Genomic DNA, 12,522 nt, shown 5'->3' with positions numbered 1-12,522 from the left:
GGGGAATGTTATGCATGTACAAACTATTGTATTTACTGTTGAATGTAAAGCATTAATTCCCCAATAAAGAAATAAATTATTAAAAAAAAAAAAAAAAGCACAGAGTAGGAAGATGGATCAGAAAATACAACACAACCATATGCTGTCTGCAGGAATCCCACCTAACTCAACAAGACAGAGACTCCAAGTGAAACGATGGAAAATTATCATACAAGCCAATGGACCACAAAAAAAAAAAAAAAAAAAAAAAAAAAGCAAACTAGCAAAAAAGAAAGAGAAGAAAAAAGAAAAAGGGGGCAGGAATAGCTATGCTCAGATCTGACAGGCTAGACCTTAAAATAAGTAAAATTTAAAAAGATAGCAATGGGCATTACTTAGTGCTCAGAGGATCAGTCAACCAGAGGACTTAACAATTATTAACGTCTATGCACCCAAGGAGAGGCCATCTAAATACATCAAATGTCTACTGAAAGAGCTACAGCAATATATTAACAGCCACAGTAGGGGCCTTCCACACCCCACTCTCTCAGCTTGACAGATCATCCAGGCAGAAAATCAATAAAGAAATGAGGGAGCTAAATGAAGAGATAAAGAAACTAGAACTATTGGACATTTTCCGAGTAAAAATGATGATTTCACAGTTTTCAGCCCATCTTGGATGGAGCTTGAAGAAATCATGTTGAGTGAAATCAGTCAGAAACAGAAGGAGGACTATGGGATGATCTCACTCTCAGGCAGAAGTTGAGAAACAAGACCAGAAGAGAAAACACAAGTAGAACCTGGACTGGAGTTGGCGTATCGCACCAAAGTCAAAGACTCTGGGGTGGGTGGGGGGGAGTTCAGGTGCTGGAACAGGATATCAGAGGACCCAGTGGGGGTTGAATTGTGTGGAAAAATGAGAAATGTTATGCATCTACAAACTATTATATTTACTGTCAACTATAAAACATTAATCCCCCAATAAAGAAAAAAAAGAAAGAAAGAAATATGTAAATTTAAAATAAATGTAATGAAAAAAAAAGAAAGGTGGTGGTCAGATGGTGGCACACCTGGTTGAGTGCAGATGTTACAACGCACAAGGACCCGGGTTCCGGGGTTTGAGCCCCCTGGTCAAAATGATGACGCAGGGCTGCAAGTGTCTCTCTGTCTCTCTCCATCTCTGTCTCCTTCCTTCTTGATTTCTGGCTGTCTCTATCCAATAATAAGTAAAGATTTTTAAAAAGCTTCTTTCAAAGAAAGAAGGGAGTCAGGGGGTAGCGCAGCGGGTTCAGCGCAGGTGGCGCAAAGCACAAGGACCGGCAGAAGGATCCCGGTTCGAGCCCCCGGCTCCCCACCTGCAGGGGAGTCGCTTCCCAGGCGGTGAAGCAGGTCTGCAGGTGTCTGTCTTTCTCTCCCCCTCTCTGTCTTCCCTCCTCTCTCCATTTCTCTCTGTCCTATCCAACAAAGAACAACATCAACAATGGCAATAATAATAACCACAACGAGGCTACAACAACAAGGGCAACAAAAAGGGGGGAAAAATGGCCTCCAGGAGCGGTGGATTCATGGTGCGGGCACCGAGCCCAGCAATAAGCCTGGAGGGAAAAAAAATAAATAAGTAAATAAATAAAAGAAGAAGTGCATCTGGGTGCATGGCTCACACGTTCCCTGCACAGGTGTGTCACATGTGAGCACTGCATACACAACACACGCACACACGCTAGAAGGCAGCTAGGCTCCAGGCCGGGACTGGGGTCCCTCTGTCACGTGTGTTGCTGGGCCTGCCCAGTTGAGTCTGAGCAGGAAGCTGGGTGCAGGCGTGTGGGTATTCCAGACACCAGGAGAGAAGCGCTTGGCCCTGATCTTTTTCCTGTTTATTCCGGAAAAGCCACATCAGGGGAAGGCAAGCTTGCTCAGAATGTAGCCCACACCACATTGAGCCCAGCACCTGGGCCCCAGAAGGGCTTGGTGGCTGCTGGGGCCACCGATCCCGCTGGGGGGGGGGGATATGGACGCCCTGGCTGCTGGGGGTGACGAGGTGGAGGGCAGTCAGGGGTGATGGGGGGGGAGGCACCTACTGGCACGGACTCCACAGGCCACCCGGCCGTCACCCAAAGGCCAGACCCAGGCTCCCAGCAGAGCCCCCACAAAGCCCCAGCGGTCACAGGGCTTCTGGCCCCTCTAGGGAAGGCAGGCCATGGTGGCAACAGAGCTGGGGACACAGAGCCAGGGACACTGACATGGCCCAGGCTCACAGGGCAGCTTCCTGGGGGGCTGCTTCATCCTGGTGCCACTCCGAGGGACAGTCCCGCCCGTCCCCAGAACACTGGAAGCCTCTGTACAGCGCTGGCCGAAGACAGACTTGCTGCCTGCCCAGAACACTGTTGCTTCCAGAGTGAGGGTCTCAGGCTGAGAGTGTCCAGCCCCCAGGCCCTGCCCACTCGCTCCTTCACCCTGGAGAACACCAAGGGATTGCTGGGTACGAGAGAGGGGGGTGTCTGTGTGTGTGTTTATATCTGTCTGTCTGTGGGTGTGTGTCTGCGGGCATGTGTGTGTCAGTATGTTACTGTGTTTATGTGTGTGTCAGTGTTTTCTGTCTGTGTGTCTGTCTGATGTGTCTCCATGTGAGTTTCTCTCCATGTGTGTCTCTGTGTCTCTCCATGTGTCTCTGTCTTTCCGTGTGTCTCTGTGTCTCTCCGTGTCTCTGTCTCTCCGTGTGTCTCTGTGTCTCTCTGTGTCTCTGTCTCTCCGTGTGTGGCTGTGTGTGCACAGGAGCCCCTAGCCTCATCCCCGGTGGTGTGGAGGAGCCGGGCTGCAAGAGGAAGAGGCTGAGCTGTGACACATGTGACAAAGGTCCTGGCCAGTCCCACAGAGGCCCTGGAGCCAGTCTGGTGGCTCCACTTTGTCAGGGGGAGGTGGGGGTGGCCGGGCTGTCCCCACATCTGAAGTCACTGAGGTGGCCCATCCAGAAGCCATCAGGCCAGCTCAAGGGCTGGTGGGAGCCCTCAGCTGCCCACTGTGGCCACACTCTAGACCTGAGGGTCAGGTCAGAGCAGGCGGGGTGGGGGCTCATACTGGATGGCCGGTGGTCAGCTCTGATCAGGGCACACGGTCCTCTGACTGGGGGTGAGGACAGGGGCTCAACCTCCCCACCCGCCTGAGAGACCAGACTCACAGTCACCGCACCATGGGGTGGGGAGCCTGTCCTTGCATCCTGCCCCACCCCTCCCTGCCGCACCTGGCAAGATGGCAGCTCCCACACGGGTGGCACCGGCCCTCCCCAGTCCCAGAGGGAAGCAGAAGCAGCACCCAGAGGACGCCGAGAGGTGACTGTCACTCCCGGGTTCATGTCCAAGTATCCAAAATAAGCAGGCATGCCGGCAGTGGCCTGTGCTCTTCTGAGAGCTGTCACCGTCAGCTTGGCCCCACACATGCCGCAAAACAGAAGGTCCCACTACAGACACCGCTCACCGTGACAGCTCCGTCCCCGGCAGCCATGTCACACGTGGGGGACAGGACAACCCCTCCAGGTCACCTAAGGGCTGAGGCAGTGGCACCCAGCCGTGGTAGATGTCACGTGGCCAGGTCTGATATCAGGTGCAGCAGATGCAGGGTCCTCCCACAGGCAGAGCCCAAGTATTTGGACAATGATGCAATCCAGCAGCCAGCCAAGCGGACACCGAGTCGACCGCCATGGAGCTGGCAGGGAACCCCAGGGGCCGTGCTCCTGTGTCCACCCCATCCTGAGAGGCTGGGTTAGCTGGTCCTCAGGGGAAGCCGGAAGGCTCCGTGCTCTGCAGAATCACCACTGCTGGCTCTCCGGGATGTACCTCAGGTCCCCCACGGCTGCTCTGACCAAAAGCCCCCTTGCCCTGGGCAGCCCTGAGCAGCTCTGTCCACAGGACACTGGCCCCCCACATCCTTCCAGAGACGTGGAGAGGAGGGGTCCTTCCAGCAGGGACATGGCCCTGTGGCACAGCCAGGAGACATGGGGACCCTCACACCACAAAGGGGAGACACTGGGTCTCCGAGTAGGTGCCAGGCTGGAGACAGAGAAGGCTGGGGGCAGGGTGGAAGGCAGGGTGCGGGAGAGGGCACCAGAGAGGGACACACTAAGGTGGCAGAGTCCCAGACCGGCAGCCGGGTGGGTCTCTGGCCAGATGAAGGACCAAGAACACACCAGCAGCCGCAGAGAGGCCTGTGTCCTGGGGTCCCCGGGGTCTGCTGACAGTGGAAATCAGGCCAGGGATGCCCCAGAAGGCACCTGAGTTCCAACACTACCCGGAGGCAGAACCAGAGCCCCACTCCACATGGCCCCTCCCAGAGCCCGTCCACCCACTTCCCAGAGGCTCTGCGGCCTGGACCCTGGTGCCCAGACCCTCCTCCCAGGCCGCCGCACTGGCTCCCCTCGCTCCTGTGACCCAGAGGCAAGGGAGGCTTCCCTGACAGCCCCTCCCCACCCCCTTCTGCCCTGTCTGATGAGCCTGTACATGCCCTAGGCCTCTGGGACACTGGGGAGCCGTGGATGATGGCCGACCCCTCAGCCCCAGGGACACAGTCCCCCACCCCAGGTCCCTCCCGCAGGCAAATCTGTGCTTTCTGGGGAGAGGGGACACTTCCTGAAGAAAGTGCCCCCACCCACCGGGTTCCCCCACCCTGGGCAACAAGGCCCCCGGAGCCGCTCTGGACTGAGCTACGTAGCTAGGGTGGTAGCAAAGGGGTCCCCCAGGGCCCCCTCCTCAGGGCTGACCCATCAGGACCCATCAGCATGGGCTGGGCCCACTCACCCTGCCTCCCTCTCCCCGTCCTGCTGGGCTGGAGCCTGCAGCCACTTCCTCCCCCTGCCAGGTGGCATGGCTTCTAGGGTACCTGAGAGATGGTGAAGAAGCCAGCCGCCAGCCCCCAGCCCCCAGCCCCCAGAACCCAGCTGATATTGGCAGCCCCCCCCCCCCAGGAGCCCAAGAGGGCAGAGCCAGAGCTGGGACTGGGCCCTCAGGCCTCCAGTGGGAATGCTCAAAGCCATGAGGAAACTGAGGCCTGAGTGGGGAAGGAACCGGGGCGGCCAGGGCCGGCACGAACCATGAGGACTTGGCATTTCACCCCAGGCGTGAAAAGCAGTGTCGGGGTGTCTGCTGTCCCCTCAGGTGACGGCAAAGCTGGGGGGCTGAACCAGGCTGTGTGGGACCCAGGGCATCACAGAGAGGACCAGGAGGTGCAGCTTTACGTGGGGACGGGGGCTGTGGGGACCCACCCCAACCCGTGTCCCTAGTGAGGACGCCCACCCCAGGTCCTGCGCCCCGTAGGGCCTGACTGTGCTCCCTCGCTCACCTGGCTGGTCGGGTCTGCTGGCAGACGCCCTGGTGGCCCTCCCAGAAGGGCAGCTTCTGCCCCAAGACCCCTACCACCACATTCCCAGGCCCTCTCCCCACAGCCCCTTGCCCACACCTGGGGGAGGGAAGCGGCTACATGTCTGAGAGTATCTCTGGCCCAGGGCCTGGCACACGCTCAGTGCAGAAAGAAGAACCCCGAGGCTCTTGGCCCCACCCCGCACCCTCTCACGACAGACCCGTGTTCTTGAGGTCTGTAGTCAGCTGCAAACAATGGCGAGAACCCATCCAGTTCTGAAACCAGAGGGGTGGCAGGGACCAGAGGGGTGGCAGGGAAGCAGGCCATGGACGGCCTGGGGGCCCCTGGAGCTCACTGGTCCCAGCCCCACCGGGCCCCACCCCTCCCCACCCCCCACCAGAGGCACTGCTGGCCATGGCCATGAACATGTCCACCCCATCTTCCGCCCTTCCCAGGGGGGCCCTAAGAATAGCTGGGGTTCACCCTGTGTGTGGGGAGTTGAGGTCCAGCTGGGTGGGGCTGTGCCTGACTCTGCCAGGACAGTTGAGGCCTGAGTGGCTTCATGGGGGCAATGAGGGGACACGCGTGTGGCCCAGATCCAGTGAGGGCCGGGTGGTGTGTGTGTGCATGTGTGTGTGTGTGTGTGCGCATGAGCCAAACCAAGACCTTCTCCCCACCTTCCAGGGCAATGGGCAGGGGCAGGGGCACAGACAGAGCTCACAGTGAGGGCCAGGTGGTGTGTGTGTGTGTGTGTGTGTGTGTGTGTGTGTGTGTGTGCGCGCGCGCGCCAAACCAAGACCCTCTCCCCACCTTCCAGGGCAATGGGCAGGGGCACAGACACAGAGCTCACAGTGAGAGCCGGGTGGTGTGTGTGTGTGTGCGCGCCAAACCAAGACCCTCTCCCCACCTTCCAGGGCAATGGGCAGGGGCACAGACACAGAGCTCACACAGAGACTGGGATGCAGCATTTGTCGCCTCTTTATTGGGTAGAACCCAGGCAGACAAGGGGCCAGGGCAGTGGTAGAATCGGCTCAGGAACCTGGTACAGATCTGTCTTCAAGTTTAGAGTCATGGTCACACTGATCACATGGGCACTAGTCAGCGGCAGGGTAACATGGGCAGAGCAACCGACGGAGCAAAGGCTGAGAGGAGGCTAGAGCAGGCTGGGCAGCGGCGGGCTGGTGCTACGCTTGGAGGGCCTCTCCAGAGTCCACTAGGAAATTCCATTACATTTGAGAGCCTGATGGAGGCATGGGCCTTTGGCATAACCAATGAGCAGAGCTGAGATGTGCAGGGGCGGCCCACGCCCCCCACATAAATAGGAATATAAGTTAGTATTACTTTTTTTTTTAAATTTTTTCTACAAATATACAGGTTTTTTTTTTCTTTTTTTAAAAAATTTTTTGATTTTTTTTTTTTGCACTGACAGCAGAGATTAAACGTTCCATATAAATGACTCTTAAAGCTTCACACCTTGGGACCAGCGTGCTCCGGGTGCGGGATGCGTCTGCACGTAGAGGACCCGAGGAAAACATTGCACACTTTGCTAGCTTTCAAACAGAGCCGAGCCGCCGGGGACGGCGGGTCGCTGCTACACTGACGGTCCCAGCCGAAGCCCCGCGCCCCTGCGCTCCTGTCTGTCGTGTCCGTGGCCCCGCGGACTCCTCCGGGCTCAGAGGGCGCGAGGCTGCGGGGGGAGAAAGAGAGAGAGAGACGGCGGCGGTCAGGCGGCGGGCGGGGCGGGAAGGGGTCCCGGGCGCCCCCCGCCCCGCGGCGCTCCGCACTCACGGGTTCACCGCAGTCTCTTGCGCGGGGTCTTCGCCGCCGCGCCGCCCGCGGGGGGCTCCTCGTCCGGCTTGTTGTCGGGGGAGGGTCTCTTGCGCTTGGAAAAGAAATCTGGGGTGGGGGCGGGGGATCAGGGCGGGGCCGCCCCGACTCCGTGCAGGGGATGGGCACTGGCCGCCCCAACTCCCGGGCTCGGCGCTCCCTGGGCCCCCGGCCTCCCCAACACCCTGATGGGCGCTCCTGGGACCCCCGCCCCCCGACCCAACACTGCAATGGGCGCTCCCTGGGACCCCCGCCCCACGACCCAACACTGCAATGGGCGCTCCCTGGGGTCCCCGCCCCCCGACCCAACACTGCAATGGGCGCTCCCTGGGGTCCCCGCCCCCCGACCCAACACTGCAATGGGCGCTCCCTGGGGTCCCCGCCCCCTGACCCAACACTGCAATGGGCGCTCCCTGGGACCCCCGCCCCCGACCCAACACTGCAATGGGCGCTCCAGGGGTCTCCGCCCCCCGACCCAACACTGTAATGGGCTCCTGGGACCCCCGACCCCTGACCCAACACTGCAATGGGCGCTCCCTGGGACCCCCGCCCCCTGACCCAACATTGCAATGGGCGCACCCTGAGGTACCCCGCCCCCTGACCCAACATTGCAATGGGCGCTCCCTGGGGTCCCCCGCCCCCTGACTCAACACTGCAATGGGCGCTCCCTGGGGTCTCCCCCGCCCACTGATCCAACACTGCAATGGGCGCTCCTGAGACCCCCGCCCCCTAACCCAACACTGCAATGGGCGCTCCCTGGGGTCTCCCCCGCCCCTGACACCCGGGCTCGCCGCTCCCTGGGGGCCCCCTGCCCCTGGGATGGGCGCTCCCGCCCCTCAGGCCCAGGAGGGCGGGCGGGGGGCCAAGGCAGGAGGGCTCACCGGAGATGAGCGGCCCTGCCGACAGCTTCCTGGTGGACGCGCCTCCCGGGGCGGACGGGCCTGCGGAGCCCGCGGAGGCACCCGGGTCTCCCGGGGCGGCGGGGGCGCAGGCGGCCAGGGGTGCGGGGGGCGCGGGGCGCCCCGACATCCCCGACGGCGGCTGCTCGGCCGGCGGCTCGGGCTCCGCGTCCTCCTGCTCCTCCTCGTCATCTTCGTCATCTTCGTCGTCCTCGTCGTCCTGGTCCTCGTCCTCCTCGCCCCGGTCCTCGTCCTGGTCCTCGGGCGAGTCCGCGGCCGCGTCCTCCTGGCCCGGCTCCGCGGCCGCCTCGCTGTCACCCTGGTCCTGGTTCTCGCCCTGACCCTGGTTCTCGCCCTGGTCCTGGTTCTCGCCCTGACCCTGGTTCTCGCCCTGGTCCTGGTTCTCGCCCTGGTCCTGGTTCTCGCCCTGGTCCTGGTTCTCGCCCTGGTCCTGGTTCTCGCCCTGACCCTGGTCCTCGCCTTCGCCTTCGCCCTCACCCTGGTTCTCACCTTGGCCCTGACCCTCATGCTCATCCTCATCCTCGTCCTCGTCCTCGTCCTCATCCTCATCCTCATCCTCGCCTTCATCCTCACCTTCACCCTCGCCCTCGCCTTCGCCCTCGGCCTCGGCCTCGCCTTCACCCTCGTCTTCGCCGTCCGCGTCGGGGGGCGGCGGGGGCGCCTCGGGCCGGCCGTCCAGGGGCTCGGGCTCGGCGGCCTCGGGGTCCGGGAGCCGCGCCACGGGCACCGGGCGCGGCCGGCTGGCCAGCAGCAGGCGGCAGCGACCCACCTGCACCGTCTCGCGGTAGAAGGCGGGCACGGAGTCGCTGTCCACCTCGGTCCACTGCAGCCGGCCGGGGCCCCGCAGCGGCACGTCCAGCTGGAAGTCGTAGTCCCAGCGGCGCCGGTCCTCGGCGCTCAGCTCGGCCAGGCGCGCCCGCAGCTCGCGGCTCAGCTCCTCGTGGTCCACCGGCCCGAAGAGCGTGCGGCAGGCGCTGGTGCGCACCAGCGCGGGAAAGGTGTTGCGGGCCACCAGGCGCTCCATGGCCGCGGCGCTGCGGGGACAGGACCGGGCTGCTGGGCCGGGGACGCGGGCGGGCGGGGCGGGCGGGGCGGGCGGCGGGGAGCGGGCGGGGGCGGCCGGCGGTACCTGGCGGGCGGGCCGGGGGCGCCGGGCTGGCGGGCGGCGGGACTTGCCCCGTCCGTGGTGGCTGAGGGTGGCGGCCGAGCCGCGGCTGCGGGAGCGAGAGCGGCGGGGGGCGCGGGGGGCGCGGGGGCGACGGGGCGCTGGGCACCGGCTGTGGCCGCTCGGCCGCGGCCGCAGCTTTATAGGCGCGGCGCCCCCGCCCCCGCGCCCGCCCCCGCGCCCGCCCCCGCGCCGAGTAGTATTTTCAGCTCCGACAACACGGCGCCCATTGGCCGCCCCCGGCCCCGCCCCGGCCCCCCCGGCCCCGCCCCGGCACGCCCCCGGCGGGCGGGGCGCCGCGCTGATTGGCGGGGGCGCGGGGGGGGGCCGCGGTAACGCGACACCGCGGCGCCCCGCCCCCTCGCCCCATCCCCCGCCGCACCCCCCCCCCAGCGCGCCTTTGTCTGCGCGGGGCGGCGGGGCCCGCGAGCGCCCCCCCGCGCCCGCCCGCCGCACCCCGGGGTGCCGGCCCCCCGCCGCGGGCTCGTGCCGCGCCTCCCCTCCCCCGGCCGCCGCTGCCCCCCTGCGGCCTCCCGCGGACCCAGGGCTCCTGCGGGGGGTGGCGGGGGGCGCACCTGGAGCCGAACACCTGCGGGCCCTGGGGCGAGGGGCGGGGGTCGGGGGACCGGGGGACCGGGGGCCGGGGGCGAGTGGCCGGGGGCCGCGGACCAGGAGCGAGGGACCAGGGGCGAGTGGCTAGGGGCCGGGGGCCAGGGGCGAGGGGCTAGTGGCGAGGGGCCAGGGGCGAGTGGCTGGGGGCCAGGAGTCCGGGGCGATGGACGGGAGGCCAGGGGCGAGTGGCCAGGGGCGAGTGGCTGGGGGCCAGGGGTCCGAGGCGATGGACGGGAGGCCAGGGGCGAGTGGCGAGGGGCCGGGGGCCAGGGGCGAGGGGCCGGGGGCCAGGGGCAAGGGACCAGGGGCGAGTGGCCAGGGGCCGGGGCCAGGGGCGACGGCCCAGGGGCGACGGGCCAGGGGCGAGTGGCTGGGGGCAGAGGTCAGGGACGATGGACGGGAGGCCAGGGGCGAGGGGCAAGGGACCAGGGGCGAGTGACCAGGGGCGAGTGGCTGGGGGGCAGGGGCAATAGACGGGAGGCCAGGGGCGAGTGGCCAGATGTGAGGGGCGAGCGGCCATGGGGCCACGAGCTGGAGGACCGACCGGGGAGCAGTGGCAAGAGACAAGGATGAGGTCGTCACTCCTCCCCCGGGGCAAAGCGCCTTGACAGCCAGTCCGCACCCGGGCACCCCGCACCCCGACAGCCCGTGGGAGAGCCGCTGCGACGAGTCCCGCAGGTCCCTGCCGGGCGGGCGCGGAGACAGCCGCCCCCCTTCCCGCCGGCCGGGACCGCGGTGGGGCTCTGCTCAGGGACCCCGCTGGGGGCGAAGGGCGGCACCCACAGCCCACTCCCCCTTCCCGGGATTTGCACCCCTGCCCGTGCTGGGGCGCACCCCAAAAGCGCGGTGGGGTGCGGTGCCTGGACACCTCTAGAAATGACTAGCAGGAGAGGCAGAGGGGCCTGGCGGGGCCCTTCCTCCCGCGCCCCCCCCCCCGCCCCCGCTCCCCACCCCCAGCCTGACCTCATCTGGCTGGGCCCGGAGACACGACTGTGGAGCCTCCTTCCCGCCTGAGCCCGGGGGAGCCCCGGGGGCCCCCAGCCCTCCCAGCCAGGGCGCGGGCGCGGGCGGGGCGAACCCGGGACCCCCAGAGCCGCGGCTCCCAGCTCCTGCCCCCCAAGTTCGCAGCCCGCCTGCTCCAGGACTGTGGTTCCGGGCCGCAGGGGAGGAATGCAGGGTCTGCACACCCCCCTGCCTTGGGGGCTGCGGGCAAACAGGAGAGCCGCCGGCCCACCTGGGCCTCCTGGGGGCTCTGGAGCGGCCCCCCGCCGCCTGCACGGGCTCCCCAGCGGGCAAGGACTCCGCTGAGAGCTGTTTATTCACCTAGAGAAGCCAGCGCCTGCCAGACCCCGTGCAGGGGTGCGGCTGCACAGCCACCGCGCGCAGGCAGGGAGCCGGCCTTGGGGGGGGGGGGAGCCTGGGGAGGGGAGGGGAGGGGGCGCGCGCGGCCTGCTCTGCTCTTCCAGGGTGGCCGGCAGCTCTGGGCCTGGGGGGCACAGCGACCCCGTGGGGGGAACCAAGCAGGGAGGACCCAGCACACTCACACTCTCACTCACACACACCCACACTCACTCACACACTCACACTCTCACTCACACACTCTCACTCACACACTCACACTCTCTCACACTCACACTCACACTCACTCACACACTCACTCACACTCACACACACATACTCACACACACTCACTCACACACACACTCTCTCTCACACACACACACACTCACACTCACTCACACACTCACTCACACTCACACACATACTCACACACACTCACTCACACACTCTCACACACACACACTCACACTCTCACACACACACACTCACTCTCTCACACACTCACACACACATACTCACACACACACTCACACACACACTCTCTCACACACACACACACACTCACACAGTCTCACTCACACATACACACACTCACACACACACTCACACTCACACACACACTCTCACACACACACTCACACACTCACACACACTCTCACACACACACACACACTCACTCACACACACACTCACACACACACACTCACACACACACACTCACTCACACACTCACACACGCACCCACACTCACACAGTCTCACTCACACACACTCACACTCTCACTCACACACACACTCACACACACTCACATACACATTCTCATACTCCACACACTCCACTAACACACATACATATACTCTCATTCACACACTCACTCTCACTCAGTCACACACTCAGTCACACTCACACACTCACTCACTCTCACTCATTCACACTCACACACTCTCACACTCCACTAACACATTCACACACACTCACACTTTCACTCACACACACCTTCACTCACACACACATTCACACACACACATTCTCATACTCCACACACACACTCCACTAACACACATACAGATACTCACACACTCACACTCATTCTCACAGTCACACACACACACACACACTCATTCACACACTCACACATTCACTCACTCAGTCACACACTCAGTCACACTCATACACACACATTCACTCACACTCACTCACACACTCTTAGTCACACAGTCACACTCACTCTCAGTCACACACTCAGTCACACTCACACTCTCAGTCACACACTTTGCTGGTGTGTCCCCACAGTGAGGAGCCCGGCGCCTGTCACACTGCGTCCTGCCTGGG

General features: G+C 63.5%; 1 protein-coding gene across 1 annotated transcript; it reads right to left on the bottom strand.

The window, feature by feature from the left end:
* Positions 1-6,285: 6,285 nt before the first annotated feature.
* CDKN1C (cyclin dependent kinase inhibitor 1C) lies at positions 6,286-9,425 on the bottom strand. Its single transcript, XM_060175912.1, has 4 exons — positions 9,202-9,425; positions 8,034-9,106; positions 7,114-7,221; positions 6,286-7,012 (listed from the first exon to the last, which is right to left on the bottom strand). The coding sequence occupies exons 2-3, from the start codon at positions 9,094-9,096 to the stop codon at positions 7,118-7,120; spliced, it is 1,167 nt and encodes a 388-aa protein (XP_060031895.1). The 5' UTR covers positions 9,097-9,106; positions 9,202-9,425; the 3' UTR covers positions 6,286-7,012; positions 7,114-7,117.
* Between the last annotated feature and the right edge of the window lie 3,097 nt (positions 9,426-12,522).

This window comes from Erinaceus europaeus, chromosome 17 (genome assembly GCF_950295315.1).
Source record: "Erinaceus europaeus chromosome 17, mEriEur2.1, whole genome shotgun sequence".
In the NCBI taxonomy this organism is placed as follows: Eukaryota; Metazoa; Chordata; class Mammalia; order Eulipotyphla; family Erinaceidae; genus Erinaceus; species Erinaceus europaeus.
Note: the sequence above shows the minus strand (reverse complement) of the source record. Positions and strands in the feature narration are given on the sequence as shown.